Source organism: Meriones unguiculatus, chromosome 14 (genome assembly GCF_030254825.1).
Source record: "Meriones unguiculatus strain TT.TT164.6M chromosome 14, Bangor_MerUng_6.1, whole genome shotgun sequence".
Classification (NCBI taxonomy): Eukaryota; Metazoa; Chordata; class Mammalia; order Rodentia; family Muridae; genus Meriones; species Meriones unguiculatus.
Window position 1 is genome coordinate 61885580 of NC_083361.1, and position 18184 is coordinate 61903763.

The window sequence follows — 18184 nt, forward strand, 5'->3', positions numbered from 1 at the left end:
GAGGACCTCTTTCTGGCTTGCAGATTTCCGACCTTAGCATCTTCTTTACCTTTTTCTCAGAGTATGGAGAGAGGTAGCAAGTTCCGGTGTTGTAAGGGCAATGATGGCATGATGAGACTTTATCTTCGTGACCTCCGCTAGGCCTAGTCACATCTCAAAGGCCACACACAGTCCAAATCTTGGGGATTGGGACTCATTTGCATGGCGAAGTGGAGATCAATCCATAGCCAACGAGCCTGGTGAAAAGGGGGTGAAAAATGAGGCGGTGGGCTGACCACATCAGTGCCTACGAAAAGTGTGGCCTTTAGACCGTTGGTCCCCCTGCACTTGTCCAAATGAGTATGAGCAGCAATCAGTGGACTGAAGGAGCTGACCAATTGCGGTGATACGAGTCGGGGTGAGAAGAGGGATCCACAGAGCTCTGGAATGACAGCCTCTGGGAGCAGGGAAGAGGAAGAAAGGGCTAAATCCCCAGTGGAGTCAGGGCTGAAGCATCACATCAGGCTGTTGAGGACAGAGGGAAGCCGACCGCCATCCATACCCTTTCTGTCTCCTACCACCAACTTCTAGCCTTAGAACATTGTGTGTCTCTTTTTGTTAGTCTGCAGACCCTGTGTATCGTCTGACCCCTGGGTCTCAGGTATGCTGTGAGCACATCTCTCCATCTGAAACTAGCCCTTAAGGCAAGCTCTTTGCAGATAAACTGAGGCAGAGTCAGGTCCTCAGAGCTAAACTCAGAAGAGAAATTGAGCCCAGTGTCTTCCACCGCCTGTCACTTCATATGCCACTGTGTCCCTCAGACCTCTGTTTGCTCTCCCCTGGGCAATAGCGTGGCTGAGAATTGGAGTGAATGGGACCAAGATGTCAACTTAGGGTCCCTTAGCTTGCCCAGGGGTAGGAAGCAAATGGAAAACCTAGTGAAAGAATGCCAGAAGCAAGGCCTCTGTTGCCAACTGTCGGCCATAGATGTGCAGCCAGCCTGATTTGGAGAAGGCCATCTCTAAGGGAGGCGGGCCTCTAGAAGGGACTGTGGCATGGGCAGTAGAGGTGAAATGAATCCAAGTGTAGTCTCCAGTCAGGACAGAGTCCATGTCTGCGGTGCTTTGCTCATATTCCTCTCTCTCTGAACCTAAGAGGGCAGGATGGCAAGACAGCACTCTGCTCCCAGGACTGGGTTAAGCACAGGCTATTGGAACCGAGACGAAGGGCAGGTGGCCACCTGTGTCACAGTTCCTGTGAGCCCCTGCCCACATACACCATTGCCTCACTTCATCTCCATCTAGAGGGGCAATGGCCAGGCCCTCTGGCTTGTGGAGCCAGGAGCACAGCTTATGAATGGGAGGGAAGCCATACACTGGGGAGCTCCATGGCTGCCATCCTGCCCTACAGAGCAGGCGCCAGTGGACCGCTGACCTAGGTTGATTCACCGGTTCTATTTTCTTCTGTTGTTTTTGGGGTCTCACTGTGTCAGCCAGACTGTTTCAAAACTTGCAACCCTCCTGCTGTTGCCCCTCAAGTGCTAAGATTGTGAACGTAAATGTGCACGTGGCTCTAGTCTGATGCAAGTCAGGCTTCTTCAATTTACATAAAGCTATGAAGACGGGAAATCTTCTATTAAATGTTTTCTCTAATGCTCAAATAAATACAAAACGGAAAGAAAAACAAGTCCAAGGGCTACCAGCCAAAAGGAACTTGTTAACCAGCAGTATCAGAGGCACAGGTAACCTGAGCCTGAGCCTCAGGATGGAGGCTGACTTCTCTATGCTCATGCCTTAGTTACTGTTGTATTGCTGTGAAGGACCATGACTAAGGCCACTCTTATAGAGGAAAGCATTTAGTTTTAGAAAGCATTTACAGTTTTAGAGGGATTGAGCATCATGGCAGGAAGCAGACAGGCATGGCACTGGGGCTAAGTGCATTGCATCCTGATCAGCAAGCAGCAGGCATAGAGAGAGAGACTGGACTTGCCACAGGCTTTTGAAACCCCCAAGCCCCCCCCCGGTGACACATTTCCAATAAGGCCACACCCCCGTGAGCCTTCCCAAACAGTTTCACTCCCTGGTGACTAGGCATTCAAATATACGATCCCTGTGGGGATCATTCTCATTCAAACCATCACAACTTGTGACCTGGCACAGACTGCCATTACAAACAGGGTGAAGCACCCCAATTCCCTGAGCAGGTCAGAGCTCCAGATTAGACCCTGCCGGGATGAGTATATATTCCCATCAGCCAGCCTGTCCTTAAAGAGTTTTTATTTTCTTGTTTTGATGTGAAGGTTGATTTTATAAGGAAATCCAACTACAGAGAAACAAACTGAATTTTCCAAGGTTACAAGCCAAGTTATCAGTTGGTCCAGCCAACCAATGTAGAACAAGGCCCTTTCCCTTCAGAGACCTCCCTTGCCAGCATTGGGCTGTGACCCTCAGTCTTCTGGCTGGACACACACCCCCCAGCTCTTTTATCTTGCATAGAAACATTTATCCTGCTGCAGGGATACGTCCTTGGCCACCGTAGGTCGGGTGGAAGAATCTAGAGGGCCAGGAAAGGGTAGGTTGCTCATGTCCAGATGTATGTTACAGCCTCGGTTCTCAGCCATGGCCATCTCTAAGGTCGCAAGGTTTGTGAGTAACTTTGTATTTTGCTGGCAAGATGGCTTGGTGGCAAGCCTGAGAACATGAGTTCGATCCCCAGAACCCACCCAAGAAGCTCCACAGTCACACAGGTTTGCAATACCAGTGCACCACCGAGGAGAGCTGGGAAGCGAGGTGCGGGGAGGTCTGCCAAAATCTCATGGACCGGTCAGCCTAGGGTAGGGAGCATAGCAGGAGCAACCAGAGACCCTCCTTCAACATCGCAGAATGCAAGAACCAACTCCCCAAAGACATGTTCTGACTTGCACATGTAAGCCATGGCAGGCACACACACATACACACTCACAAATAATAACAATAGTTAGAGCAGATTCAAGGTAACTTGCACTCGTCAGCGAGAGGCAGGACCTCCAGAGTGAGGTCCAAGACCTGTGGCAGCCGGCGTCCCCAGTGTCACAGGAAAGCCCACCCGAGGAAATGCTGAAGTCAGTGTGGTATTATGCCATTGTTCTGCCCTGCTGCAGGGTCTGGGGAATGCATTGATTGATAAGGTAGTCTCCATACTTAGAGCTGCTGTGAGCAGGGCCTCTTGGCCCCACAGCTGTGTGAGGTAAATCATTTGACACTCAAATTTATACCGTAGGTGTAAATTTGCTGTTACTCCTTTTTTCAAATGAGTATAAAGATGTGAAGAGTTGCAAGGTTTCACAGTTGCAGAAACTCTGCTCATCTAAACTGTAGAGTTTAAATGCCTATCTAATTAATATTGCTTTTTTTTTTCTCCTAAAAGTTCCTGGAGGTAGCCTCCAGATAGAAGTATAAATATTTTGTTGGGTTGGCTGGTTTTGTTTCTTACGTGTTGGCCTTTTTTGTGCCCAGGGATGGTTGGTCAATGATCACCATCGAACTAAATGCGGATGCTGTCTCTTTCCTGCAATCTGCCCCATGCATCTGGACCCTCGCCGCCATAGCGGGCTACGCAGGGCAGGCTAGACAGGGCAGGTTACTTCACACTTCACTTACCAGTGAACATGTGTTATAGGTGCTTCCGTTTCAGGGGAGGTCTGTAAAAGAGGGTCCCGACATGATGGCCTGTCTGTTTTTTTCCGTAGCCGTCTCCTCCTGCAAGATCCTCAAGTGCAACTCTGAGTTCTGGAGCGCCACGTCAGGCAGCCACGCCCCTGCCTCTGACGACGTGCCAGAGTTCTGTGCGGCCCTGCGCACCTACGCCCTGTGTACGAGGCGGACGGCCCGCACCTGCCGGGGCGACCTGGCTTACCACTCGGCTGTCCATGGCATAGAGGACCTCATGAGCCAGCACAACTGTTCCAAGGACGGCCCCACCTCACAGCCACGCCTGCGCACACTCCCGCCCGCCGGGGACAGCCAGGAGCGCTCGGATAGCCCAGAGATCTGCCACTATGAGAAGAGTTTCCACAAGCACTCAGCTGCCCCCAACTACACTCACTGCGGCCTCTTCGGGGACCCGCACCTCAGGACCTTCACAGACCACTTCCAGACATGCAAGGTGCAAGGCGCCTGGCCTCTCATCGACAATAATTACCTGAACGTGCAAGTCACCAACACGCCTGTCCTGCCCGGCTCTGCTGCCACCGCCACCAGCAAGGTAGGGGCTGTGCGGAGGCTGGGTGGTTCGGGCTCTGCTGTCACCAGGGTCAGTAAAGAGGCTAATGGTTTACAAAGGGATGCCCTGGAGACTCCTTGTCAGGAGAACCAACGCGCAGCTATGTCTGTATTTTCCCCCAGTGTAGGATTTCTCAGACTTATAGAGAGTCGTGAGACCCTATTCTGGTGTCGAAAACCAGCATATAAAATATATGGGTTTGTTTGCTTGTTTGCTTAATATTCTTCTCTAAGTATTTCACACACGAGTACTGTGTGAAATACCTTACATCTTTTCTACCTCTTTCTCTCCCCACGTCAACTCATGTGTCTTTCCTACGGCCTCTCAATTCATTGGCCTCTTTGTTAATTGTTGTGACACGTATATGTATGTTTTAGGTCATGCGATACACGTACTCAGCCTACTGAGGCCCTTTGATGTTGCTGGTACCTATAGTTAGTCAGTCAATAGCTGCTGAGAGATGGAGACTCGAAATGAAACCCCTGATAGGTTTTCCATTCCCAAATGGTCAGCCCTAAGCACATACTTTTTTATTAGGCAAAACAGAACAAGACCAGCCTCACATGGCCCTGATACAAAATGCTATCTGTGAGTGGTCTGGGTACAGTAAGGGCAAGCGTTAGGGAAACTTAGCTTCCAGGGTGTGTGCTCATGTTTGTACAAACGTGCAGCACAGGCGAGGATTTGAAATGAATTTCAAATGGCCTTATAGTTCTGAAAACAGAAGGTCAGAGGATGCTGGGAAATGGCTCAGTCAATATGTGCTTGCCACACAAGTGTGAGGACTGAGCCTAGATCACCAGCACCCACATGGAAAGCCACACTGCAATCCTAGCCTTGGGAAGGCAGAGACAGAAAGTCCCTGGGGCTCACTGGCCATCCACTCTAGCTGAATTGGTGAGCCCCAGGTTCAGCAAGGGACCCTGTGTCAAAAAAAGAAAGCAGAGAATTGAGGAAGACACCTCTGTTGACCTCTGACCTCCACATGTCCACGGACCTAGGTATTCTTCACATACAAACACACACATAATAATACGAAGTCCAGAAATACTCCCCAAACACTCCTTCTCAAGCCTCTGGAATAGTCTCATCCCCAGACTGTGTCTTGGTAGAAGCATATTAAAACCCATCAAAGGAGTCTGTGGACTGTATCCCTCTCTCTGGACCAGTGGCCCTGCCCCCTCTACGGCTGCATTTATAAAGGCAGCGGTTCTAGAAGGCAGCAGCGCTGTTCTCTGCACCCCCACTCCAGGATGCGTACACCTCTCCTGGCTGGTTTGACCACGGTATCTCTGGGATGGATGTGGGTTATTTTTTTAAAGCCCTCGTGGGATCTGGGGATGTAATTTTTTTATGTAATTGTGTTGTTAGGGTCCCCTGCACCACATAAAACCAGATATGGTGGCTCATCCCTATAATCCCAGGACAGAAGGATTGTTAGTTCAAGGTTATCCTTGCCTACATAGTGACTGTGAAAGCCTGCACTATGTGAAACCTTGTCTCAAAATAATAAACAAACTAATTATTCAGTAGTTCTAATGTTGGTTCAGAGGCCATGCTCTGAGATGGCATAGGTGAACAGCCGAAGCTGCTGGATAAAGAGCCCTGCCCCTGTGTCTCCTTGACTTCTCTGGACACTGAAAGGCAGAGAACATCTGAAATGGGGGAAGATACAATGGAATTTGGATGGACTTAACAGAGTACCTTAGAGACCATCCAGAAGCCCTCACTCCTCCCTGGGACCAGCCCTGTCTGCCTGGTGTAGCTCCTTTGCACAAAACAGGAGATATGTAGTTAGTGGGAAACACTAGCTGTCAGCCAGAACAGCTCCTGAGCCTGGCATGTTCTCCATTACCACAGAGTCAGCTGAGGGCCATTCATTCTTTCATCCAAGGAGGGCTCAATGTCTGGGTGGCAGGTTTCAGGTCCTGCTCACCGGCCAGTGCCAGAGACAGCTAAGAGGCATAGCCCCATTTCCCAGACAAGGAGATACTCCTACCTGCCCCACATTCTCTCTCCTGCTTCTGCCAGGAAAGGGACAGGTCTCCCGTGATGTCAGACTTCCCAGGAGGTAAGGTATCAAGGTGAGGGGGCAGGGCCATCAGGCAGCGGGGACACGTCTGTCCTCCTCAGTGCCTAGCCTCTGTGTGCTGCCAGCCCTGTCACCAGAACCCCCTGGGGTTTCCAGGCTGGCTAGGAGACAGTGGGTCTGTTTCCCCCGGAGGAATGTGTTGGGAGACCACATGTTCGGCCGTGCCAGGCTGGCCCACAAGGCTGTTTCTGTTCCCTCTCTCCCTGCCACACCCTAGAAGGAGGACAGTGAGGTGACTTGGCAGCCAGAAAAATGCTCCATCGCTGCCACTTCCTTCTTCTTCTCTGGTGGCCCTGGCCTACCAAAAGAGTTCTCCCCGCCTGGGTAGGAAACAAATGGGTCTTCACCATGGTTGCTCGACCGGGTTCATTGTACCAGGTCATAATGCCTAACAGGCAGCAGATCTGTGGCCAGGGTTCTCTCCTCCCCCTCCTGCTCCCTCTCCTGCTCCCCCATCCTGGCCCTCAGAAGACTCAAGGTACCACAGGCAAAGATCCAAACACCTTCCTGCAGCTTTCAGCTGCTCACCACCCTCCTTTCCCAGAGCCAAGATAAATGAATACTGTGAGCCTGAGGCAGTGGTTTCTAAATGCAGCAACAAACACAGCTCTGGAAGGGACCCAGCCTCCCTGCCCCATGCTGTGGCCTCCTGAGGGCTGGCATCTGGGCATGCAGGGAGACCTGAGACAGAAGGGATGGGGACCCCAAGTGGCTGCTGCTCTTCTTGACCTAGGAAGGTGTGTGGTCACCAAATGTGACAACAGAGTGTAAACACAGAGCTATGCAGCATCAGGAAGGCCTGGACCTGTGCCACCTTGGGCACACTTAGACAGGGTACCTGAGGCGACATGCCTGGCCTTCAAACACCTGGACAGCTGAGGTACACCTACACCCCAGGTCTCAGCACGTAATGCTGTCCACAAACCAAGTGGACTAATTATTCTTTTGTTTCTGTGCCGCATTCCCTCCCTCCACGTACCTTTCAGGTGTCCACTCTAATTCAGGATCGATGCAGGGCTCTGGGCACCCAAGCACTGCCTGAACAAGAACGGGAGGCCTTTCCCTCTCAGGCCAAAATGGAAGTTTCCCGAATGGTATGGGGTTGTGTGACAGAGTTTGACCAGGCCAGCCCTTCCTCTGTGACCCAGACCTTTGATCTCAGCAGGCAGAAGATTCTCAGACCCCATCAGCCTGGCTCAGCTAAAGACCAGACAATGATAGTGTTGGCATCTGTAGCCAAGCCAAACTCCAAAACTCAGACCAGACTGGGAGCCCTGTGGTCCCTGGGTGAGCTACCCCAGTGGCCAATTTCCAGGGCCTTGGCATACTGCCGTTCTTAGAGCCTCTTGCTCCCCAAGTGTGTCCGTGCTCTCTGATCTCGCAACATGGACTCTCCCTTCTTGCCAGCCTCTTAGTGCCGGCAGCTCCTGGCTCATTCAGAAAGAGCACAACGCAGGGTGCTCAGACAACAGGATGCTTTGGCCCCGCTCAGGGAACTCATAGGGCCTGCCACCGAACTGGCCTCTGATGACGTGGGAGTCCCCAGTGAAGGAAAGAGGAAGCATACATAGTGCCCCAAGGAACCCAGGGATGTAAGAGACTTTCATACCCAAGGTGAGGTTCTCTCTCGGGACCTCCTCCCTCCAGGGCCCAGGCTCTAGCTCCAGCACCTCACCCTGACTTCCCAGAAACAGCCTAGCCCCAACCTGGTCCTCACCCTGATCTCACCACCTGGTAGCCTTGCCGGGCCGCTGTTGTGGAAGTCACGTGCAGGGAGTCTGGCCCCATACAGGCAGGGACTCACACAGGGCCTTCGGTCATTCCCAGGGTATAGCCGTTAGCCCCCTAGTCCCTCACTGTGTTCAAGGGCAATCAAGACAGGGTTTTCTAGAGAAGGGCAGACTTGTCCGCCAGCTTCCCACTCCAATGCCTCCTCCCAGTTTGTTTGTTCCCACTTTACAGGCAAAGAAACTGAGGCTCTGAGGGCAGGAACCTGGCTCTCTACCTCCTCCACCCCCTTCACTCTTGTTTCCCCCTAACACTCAGAAGCCTGTTTCACTATGTACTTCATCTGCTCCGTCAGTGACCTCAAGAGGTCGTGAACTCTTCCCCCTTTATCCCTGCCCCACCAGCCCTTGGCTTCAGATGACATCATTGACCTCCTCCCTCCCTCTCACTTGCTCGCCTGCCCCCTCTGTGTGTGTGTGTGTGTGTGTTTGGGGCTACTGAAGGTCCAGCGGCCCCTTTGAAAAGAGGATACCAAAGGCGGAGAGTCATCCATCCATGGTGGGTTTGGCAGCAGGCCGCCAGGCTTTCGACAGGCCCCTTCATGTTGTTACTTGTGGTCATGTCCCTGGCACAAGTGCCAAGGAGTCAGGCAGCCTGTCAGCCTTCCAGGAGGCTGTCTCCATGAGAGATGGGGGTTCACGCCAAACCAGCCTTTCCTGTTCCGAGGAGACTGATGACACTTGGAAAGCAGGAGCCCCCTTCCCCGTGTCTGTGTGGCCTCGTACACCAAACTGGAGCACCAGCAAGCCCTCACTTTACCATCTCTCCAGGGCTAAGACCACCCACTTCCCAGACCACCCTAGCCTGGCCACCTCTGTTCCTGCAGGTGCCTCCACACCACGGTGGGCGATCTCTGGGCTGGGAAGAAAAGGAGAGGGCAAACCATGAGAAGTAGCCATTTTCATGGGTCAGGGACCAGAGAGTAGCTGCGTTTTCATGTGGTCCAAGCCTTGTGGCTCTGCAGCAGGGACAGGCCCCAGGCTCTGTTGACATCCCAGTGTCTATTAGAAATGGGAGCCCTCGGGAAGGAAATAGAAAGTGGAGTCCCATACTTAGAAAGCTGTGTGGCCAGTGCCTACTTAGCTCACACTCTGGGGACATAGCCTTTCTCTCACAAAGCAATGGAATGGGGCTGGTCACTCATCATACAACATACGCACCAGGCTGAATCTGAGCTGACTTAGCATGGAAAGGTTCTTGTTTCTTGTGAAGTCAGAAGGAAGATAGCACTCTAGACCAGGCTAGCCTCAAATTCAGAGATTTGCCTACCTCTGCCTCCCAAGTGCTGGGATTAAAGGCACGTGCCACCACTGCCTGGCCTGTATTTGTTTTTATACAAGTAGACTCTAAACGATCTTGAAGTAGGGTTTTTGTTTTGTTTGGATTTGGGGGGGGGTATAATTTGATTTGGTTTTTAATATTTCTGTAGAGGAAGGAACCCACACACACGCACAAAAAAGTCCAGATTACCATAGCTCCTGAGAGATGCATGCAGCCTGCCATGCTGATGTCCTGCCACCCGTCCTGCCTATGGGCCTATGGTCCAGGGGGAAGGGAGGGCACCAGGTCTTCTCAATTCCCAGGACCCCTGGATGTCACCCATTTACTACCTGGTTTGTATGGGGGACCCACAGAACAAGACGGCCTGAGCAGAGGAACTCCCCCGGAAGTTCTGAGCCCTTGATGGCCTGCCCAGCCTGAGGTGGGCAGAAGCCACAAGGCTCCACTGCCCTGGCCCAAGGCTACTCTGCTTCCCTGGGCCTCCTAGGTTCTTGGCAGCTGTGGCCACCTGGACCTGCAGCCAGGCATTGTCTGCCATCCCCAGTCCACACTTCAGACCTTGCTGGCCGGCCCTTCTGTGACTCCGATCCCAGGTTTTTTTTTACTCTCCTACTTAAGGTTCCCATCTGCACAATGTTTCTGGTCCTTGTACTGGCCAGAGATTCCCTTAGCACATCCAGGATTGCCCTGGACCCTGTGAGTCTTTGCAGGCCGTCATCGTGGCCCTTGCTGCTGCCATACTTACCTCCTGAGCAGCCAGACAGAGCCCCCAGCCTCAACCAGGCCCATGTGCTATCAGCCGCCTGGGTCCCTTAAATTGGCAGATACTCTGCCATAGAAGTGGGGGCGGTATGTCCTGGAGCCCCGTCAGCTGGCCAGCAAGATCCCTCTCCGTGAGGAGTGAGCGAGCCTTGTTCGACAGAGAGGGCAACACAGAGAGGTCGTGGTTGGAGGGGTGACAGGAAGCCAGGAACTCTGGGTGTTACCTCGTCCCTTCTGCTGCCTCCCTCCATGGCTTCAGGCATCAGGTTCTTGTTCCCCTCAGATGGGCAATACCTTAGTGGTGCCCAGTTTCCCATCCCACGCCCTTGCCCAGCTAAACAGCTGGTCCCTGAGCGGCAGCTGGAGGAGGTGGCCATTCTTCCCACAGTGTTGATCACGTCTCCAGCCTTGCATACTCCCTGGATGACAGCCAGACATCCCACCCAGGATGACAGGCAGGAGCCTCACCTTTAGCCTCCTCCCCTATGGGCTAGTGGCCATAAGAGCCTAGGACAGTGGTTCTCAGCCTTCCTAATGCTGTGCTCCTTTAATACAGTTCCTCATGTCGTGGTGACCCCCAGGCATCCAGTTATTTTCATTGCTACTTCATAACCGTAATTCTGCTACTGCTAGGAATCATAACATAAATATTTTTGGAGATAGAGGTTTGCCAATGGGGTCACGACCCACAGTTTGAGAACCACTGCTCCAGAGGCGAGAAACCCAAAATGTAACATTCTGCCTTCGGTGGCTGTGTGACAAGCGACTGCAGAATGCTGAGAAGCTGTGAACTTGGGGCCGTCACCTGTTCTTGGAATGCCACAGGAGACAAGGGATAATAACGGCAATACCTGGAAATGCCAAACACAGGGAGAGTCTGTGGCCCTCAGAACAGTTACTACTGGCTCAGCTCAGCCCCTCCCTGGAGGCTCCATTTGGAAATGACCACCCAGCTCAGGCCTGCACCGGAGGTGGGGGAGTGGGCCTGTACCCACAGCCGCCTCCTCTTCCTCCTCTTCCTCCTCCTCCTCCTCCTCCTCCTCCTCCTCCTCCTCCGCCTGAAGTGACCCCCAGAACTGCCTTGGGACCATGACCTTTGTCCTCTCGCTTGCATGGATTTTGCCCGCTCATCTCTCTTCGAGCATGTCAGCCCTTCGTTCTCCCTGCTGGTGGGCTTCATGCAAGATAACCAAGGTATCAGGAGAGCTGTCCCTTCTCAGCTTGCCAGCTGCTGGCATCCCGCAGCTCAGGGGTGCACCTTCCCTATCTCTGCTTTCCCAGTCACCTTGCCTTTTCCTCCTGGCCGTGTCTCCCTTGACCTCTCATTCCTGCAGACACTTGTGACCGGTTTGTGGGGCAGTCACAGGCAATCCACTCCTTAACACAGTGTGCAGCACATCTACCGAGCCCCTTTTGCCGTGTCAGGTAGTACTCGTGAGGAGTTAGAATGAATCAGGGTCTGATGTTTCCAGGAGCAGTTTTTATCCTGACCACAGTGGACTGAGGACCTTATTTTGTTTTGGGTTTTGGTTTTTCGAGAGTGGGTTTCTCTGTGTAGCCCTAGCTGTCCTGCAACTCACACTGTAGACGGGGCTGGCCTCAAACTCAGAGATCTGCCTGCCTAGGCCTCCCGAGTGCAGGGCGTGCACCATCGCCCAGCAGGACCTTTAATTTTTAATTGGACCTTTTAATTTTATTTTTATGGTTCACCTCTCTCTGTAGTGAATGAGCTGGGTTTTTTGTTTGTTTGTTTTTTAAGTTACAGTAGTGAGCTAAAGTTTCTCTGAGCGATTTTCGAATGTTAAAAAAGAAAGTCACAAAGAAAAATCTTGTGCACAACAGTATGGATGGTATTGAGCTGTGACCACTATGAAGAATGGAGGGCGCACAGCATTCCGAGGCACCTCCCCGTTCCTTAAAACCTCTAAGCCTCATCTCCCCACATCCTAACCCACTCTCCACTCTTCCCTGCTCCATAGCTCACCATCATCTTCAAGAACTTCCAAGAGTGTGTGGACCAGAAAGTGTACCAAGCTGAGATGGACGAACTGCCGTCTGCCTTTGCCGACGGCTCCAAAAACGGTGGAGATAAACATGGGGCCAACAGCCTGAAGATCACAGAGAAGGTGTCGGGCCAGCACGTGGAGATCCAGGCCAAGTACATCGGTACCACCATCGTGGTGCGCCAGGTGGGCCGCTACCTGACCTTCGCGGTCCGAATGCCCGAGGAGGTGGTCAACGCTGTGGAGGACCGTGACAACCAAGGCCTCTACCTCTGCCTGCGGGGCTGCCCGCTCAACCAGCAGATCGACTTCCAGGCTTTCCGCGCCAACGCTGAAAGCCCCCGTAGGCCGGCAGCTGCCAGCCCCTCTCCTGTGGTCCCCGAGACATTTCCATACGAGACGGCTGTGGCCAAGTGCAAGGAGAAGCTGCCTGTAGAAGACCTGTACTACCAGGCCTGTGTCTTCGACCTCCTCACCACCGGCGACGTGAACTTCACGCTGGCCGCCTACTACGCCTTGGAGGATGGCAGGATGCTCCATTCCAACAAGGACAAGCTGCACCTGTTCGAAAGGACTCGGGAACTGCCAGGTGCGGTGGCTGCAGCAGCGTCTCCCTCGGCCCCTCAGATGCTCCTTGGCACCGTCACACTCCTGGCCCTGATGTCTGTGTCTTGGTAGACATTTGGCCACATAGGATGCCGAGGAGAGTGTAGACTCTGCCCCGAGCCTTGGGCTCCCGCCTCTGGCTTCTCCTTTGTCTGAGAGCCCAAGTGGGCATCAGGGCTCGGCCCAGCAGGTGGGCTCCCCGTGACCCCAGTGTTCTCTGCATCATTCAGCAGCAGAGGTGGCCTCTGGCTGATGGCCTGTACGTGGTTCCCTCAGAGCTGTTTTGGCCGGGGCTCAGGGCCTGGGACGGCCCTCCCCTCTCTCTTAGTGCACGAGACAAGGTTGTGCTGATTGATGGTGTGTTTTTGTGACAGTAAAGTTGTGTGAGGGGGAGAGCAGCTCCCTCCATCCCGACCCCACCGTGTGAATGTGCGAGCCAGAGCCCCCTCGGCTGAAGTCCCACCCCCCCCACCACCACCACCAGAGAGACACTGGGAAAGTCAGCTCCTCCCACACCCTCACAATGCACTGAGACAGGCCCCACTGACTGCTGCACGCCTACTCTGGGGCCTCCTGTGCCCTCCCACACACGCGCACACACTGTTACACAAGCACACTCACACACTAAGCCCGCAGGGAAACCCCGTGTTAGTGGGGCTGAAACATCTATGTGGTCCTTTTCCCAGGCAGGGCCCCCTTCACGGTCTGACACCCACAGAGCAGAGGGCCCTGCTGAGCATCGTTAGCAAACGGATGTAACCCTGTAGCCCGTAGGCGGCGCCCTGGTACCTTCCTGCCCAGCGCCACAGACTGCCCTGTGCGTCCAGCTACCGCTGATGTGAGTTCGAGGTGCCGGAGAGCCCCACAGTTGAAGGGAGGGTGTGTTTTGGCCTGAGGTCTAAGCAGTGCTGCTCCTGGGCTCAGATTCCACCTCTGGCTCCACCCTCTGCCCCTCTCCCATTGCACTTAAGAAATCAAAGTGCTCGCTTCTGAATGTTTCAACAGAGACGTGATCCTCCAGCTCCTGTCCCCGGCCCGCAACACCCCATCCTCCCCGCCAGCAGACTTAAGAGTCGCCCAGAAGGAGCGCTGGAGCCTCAGGGCATGAGCAGCAGACCCAGCGGATAGGGCCAGCTGGACTGCCCCATCCTCTGCTCTCTCCTCACCTGCCTCCTAGACTTCCCCGGCTGCTGGTCAGCAGCTCCATCCCACCCCTCTCCTCTGGATTTCTTTGTGGCCCAAAAGCAGCATGTAAGAGGCCCAGCAGGGTCTCCTCCCACTAGAACCTTTCAACTCTGGCCACGAGGCCAGATGCCTGCCACTGGGATCCTAAGTCTCCTTCAGCTCAAGGTGAGCATCCATCCATGGAGCCCAAAGCCATTCCCATCTCTGCTGCTGTTCCAGAGGCCCCAGAGGTACCAACACTGTGGTGCAGCTGGCCCCATGGGCCACCTAGCCAGCAGCCCTACAGCCCACCCTAGCCCTGCTCTGCTCCCCAGGGACCTCTCATACACTGGCCAGGAGGCTGCAGAACCTGCCTCCCCCTCCCAGAGGTCCTGACCCCTGCCAAAACCACACGGGGAGCTGGGAGGGGTCAGCTCAGCCCCTCCTTCTCCCTGCTGGTTTTTTTTTTTTCTTTTTTTTTTTTTTCTTTTTTTTTTTTTTTTAAGCTATCCCTATGTTGGAAGTAAAAAAAAAAAGTTGAAGCACTTTATTTTGGTTGTGTTTGATCACGTTCTGCTTGGAAGTGGGGACCCCTCACTGAGTCCACATGTCTGCGACCTGTGTGGAGTGTCACTGCGTGTACATACTGTAAATTATTTATTAATGGCTAACTGCAAGTAAAGTTCGTTTTGTTTTGTTTTGTTATTTTCTTTTAGATGAGATGTTGGAGTTTATTTTCTAAACAGACTCTGGTCCTTGCGGGGTGGAGAGGTGATGTGAATGGTGGGTCTCTGCCTCGGCAAAGTGTGTCGAGACGGACTGTGCTTTGGGCAAATGTGTGTCCAGTTGTTGTGACCTGGGAGGTGCAGCTATGTAACCACCATGGCCCTCCGTGACTCTTAAGATTAGTTTTTCTCCTCACCTTGAGCAGTTAGAAGGACTTGGTTGGTCCAGTTTCCCTTATTCTAGGGACATTGGAGCAGACCGATGGAAGCTGTGATCTGTTTTCTAGGACAAAGTTGGAGAGGCAGAGGGAATGGTCTGAGGTCCATAATGGCTTCATCCAAGCCAGCATTGCCCCAGCCACAGGTCAACCCTTATCATCCTCGGTATCCCTTTTATACCCAGCCGAGGGGCCCAGTGACCTACTCTAATAGGACCACAATCCAGACCTGTGTAAAGCCAGGTTCACTGCTGACTATGGTCAGATGTCCTCCATTTTAAAAAAGAGAACAGAAACCTACCCAGTGAGTCCGTGCCAAGGGACTCACACCATTTAACGGATTAAGAACGGGGTGAGATGCACCTGTGTGCACTGTGCCCCAGCAGAGGCAGAGCCAAGGCGCGTAAGCTAGATCTGTTTTGCCCCAGATACTCTGCTCCTGGTACCAAATGCCATGAGGCAAAACAGCACAAGTGAACTTGAGTTCCCAGGCAAGTGACCCTTGGGCAACTCATTCAACCCCTCCGGATCCCGTTTCCCGCCTTTACAAGCTGGAAAGTACCTATCCCTTGGGGTTATTTGAGTCAGTGAGCTCATGCTTGCAAACTGACACACTGACTGAGTGACGGTGCTATCCCAAAAAAACGAGAGACTGGGAGAATGGAGATGGGAGTTTCTGATCTGCCTGGCTTAGGGATGACTTGATTGGGGAGATGGTGGCTAAAGAGACCACAGACACGTGTACGGCGAACATGGGCTCAGGTAGGCTGTGGGCCCTGATGGAGACAGCGACAGAAGCATTGATTTCACCTGTCTGAATCAGAAGCAGCTGAGCAAGGGTTAGCGAGTCTCAGTAGGAGAGCAGTTTCAGGCTGTAAGCATCTGGGAGGAGGACGCCGAAGGTGACGCCTTCTGGACACACTGACAGCTTGTGCTCACGAACCTGAGGAGGGCTTTGCCATTCTCATGAGTGAGGCATTGGGGTCCTTGACACAGGCCACATTCATGTCAGCAGCGTACATTCACTCAGGCCTCCCATCTCTTCCCCATAGGGGAGGGGTCTGCACAGCCTGGGGAGGAGATGAAAGGCCAGCAAGAGGAGAAATCCAGAGGGCTTTTCTGCCCGCCCCACACACAACCCCCAACACCAGATGTGAGCTGAGGATGGTCAAGAGGACTTATTATTATTACTATTCTTATTTTAACACAGGCCCCTAAAGAAACACTAAAGGGTTGATTTATGAGGAAGACGCCAAATACACCCACCCTCCTGCATTGTTAGTACCCCAAGGCCTTACTCTCAGTGGTCAGTTGGATACATTAAAAACAAAAACAAACAAACAAAAAAACCAGCACAGCAGCACAGACGGAGGTGGCAGGGCCCTTGGCACCAGCCGCACACAAGGACACAGAGTGTGGAAAAGCCGGGCACACAGGGAAAAAGTCTTTCATTCTCCATCAGATGAAAATGCTATATGACACTTGCCAAAAAATAGTTTTGGCTTGGAAACCTTTCAGGCCCCTAAATTTAACCCACAAGAATTCTTTCCTAAATACCACACAGCTTGTTGCCCTCATGAACAGGGGAATTTGCATCTCAAGAGTATGGGCCCAACACCTTCAGCTTAAGTATTCTGTCCTCGCTGTGCAAAGCAGTCTAGATCTGGTGCAGACCCGGGCCAAGGCCAGTCCGCCTACCTCTACGAGTGCTTCAGATGGGGCGCAGTGGGTACGTAGTTCACTGTTAGGGTACTTGCTTATGGTGAGAGTTCCTGGGTTCGGTCCCCAAGCAAAAACAAGTTCTTAAGAGCTCTCGTTGGACAAGTCAGAATTTGCAAGGGTACTGAACAGTAAGGGCTGATAAATGAACTCTGATAACGGAGTGGGTAAACTGGGAGGGAAGAGCTATCAGAACACTCTGGCAGAGGCCCAGGAGAGCCAGGCAGTACTCGAGCCTGTCTGTCTTGCCCAAGCATGGCTCAGAGCAGGGGTGGCATGTGGGTTTAGGCGGCAGGCTGAGTTGGCGTCCGAGCTGGCTCCTGCCTGCTGCTAGCTGTGTGGTCTCCCCTGGATTTTTTTTTTTTTTTTTTTTTTTTTTTGAGCCTTAGATTCCTGATCTGTAAAATGGAGTTTCGTGTAGCCACCTCCCAAGGTCCTATAGAAATCTAATGAGCTAATTCCTGGCGCAGAGGCCTAACGACAACAAGGGAAGCCACCAAAAGGAGGTCCCTGTGGCATATGACTTACTCATTGGATGACTCCACTTGTCTGTAGGGATGAGTCCTGTGTCTTAACTGGGGAGACAAACCAATAAGTGATAATTATATAATCTAACGGTCTATGTGGCAGACCCCAGGAAGAAAGAAGCAGGTTTATTCTGAGTGGCCTCCTAAGGGTGAGGAGGGATGTGCCTCTTTGGAGGGGTAGGAGGCAAGTCTGACTAACTCACCATGTGAATTCCCAGAACGAGACACATCAAGAGCTGGAAGGAGCATTCTGCAAAGAGCAGAGAACGCTGGGGACCTGGAGCAGCACAGCCCAGAGGGAGGTCTTAAGAGGATTGCAGGAAGCCAGTGTGACCTCAGGCCAGTGACAGTAGCCAAAGAGTGGCAGGCCTCCTGGGCTAGGGGGAAAATGATGCAGGTGTTCTCCCTCTCCCTCTTTCCCTCTCCCTCTCTCTCTCCATCTCTGAAAGGGTCCCTCTCACCCTCCCTCTCTTTGAAACAGTCTCATAGAATGAACTTCCCTAATACAAGAAAATGTAGGGAGGAAACACAAGCGAACCTACATGCACACTCCCCAGCGCCACCAAGTTATGCCATACCCATGGGTCCTGTAGAGCCACAGTCTCCTGCCAGACGCGCAAACCAGGTGCCACGCTTTCTTCATTGTTCTTTTCCACAGGCTAAGCTTTTAGGTGCCATCAAGAAAGCAAATCTCTTTGGTCTAATTGGTTGACAACCTCTTGAAACTTGAAAAGCTACTTGGCATTCTAGCCAGGGTCAGTGGAACAGTTTCCATCCACCCCAGCCCAGTCCTCTAATGGGGGGAGGGGGCAGGAGGGAGGTCTAAGGTCCTTCAATTTCGTGGAAAGATATCACCTGATTTTATTGATCCAAAGCTCCCGCTAGCGGATTCCATGGCTCTCCCTGCTGTCCCTCATGAACCTCATCATCCTGCTGGCCCTTTTAAAATAGCAACCCTAGCCATTTTAGTCTTCCCTCTCTTGGATACAGTGCCAGTACCGTGATCCAGCAGAATGGACCTTTATAGAGCGTGCTAAAGGCAGGTTGTGTGCAAGCATGG

The 18184-nt window shown here is 52.7% G+C and overlaps 1 protein-coding gene across 4 annotated transcripts in view; it reads left to right on the plus strand.

The window, feature by feature from the left end:
* The window catches only part of Rgma (repulsive guidance molecule BMP co-receptor a), a 42507-nt gene extending 27857 nt beyond the window's left edge, over nucleotides 1-14650 (plus strand). For all 4 annotated transcript variants that reach the window (XM_021659619.2, XM_060367338.1, XM_060367339.1 and 1 more), the window contains exons 3-4: nucleotides 3707-4221; nucleotides 12142-14650. In XM_021659619.2, the coding sequence (XP_021515294.1) occupies nucleotides 3707-4221; nucleotides 12142-12843 (1217 nt within the window). In that variant the 3' untranslated portion in view covers nucleotides 12844-14650. The remainder of the gene's footprint in view (nucleotides 1-3706; nucleotides 4222-12141) is intronic.
* Nucleotides 14651-18184: the final 3534 nt, after the last annotated feature.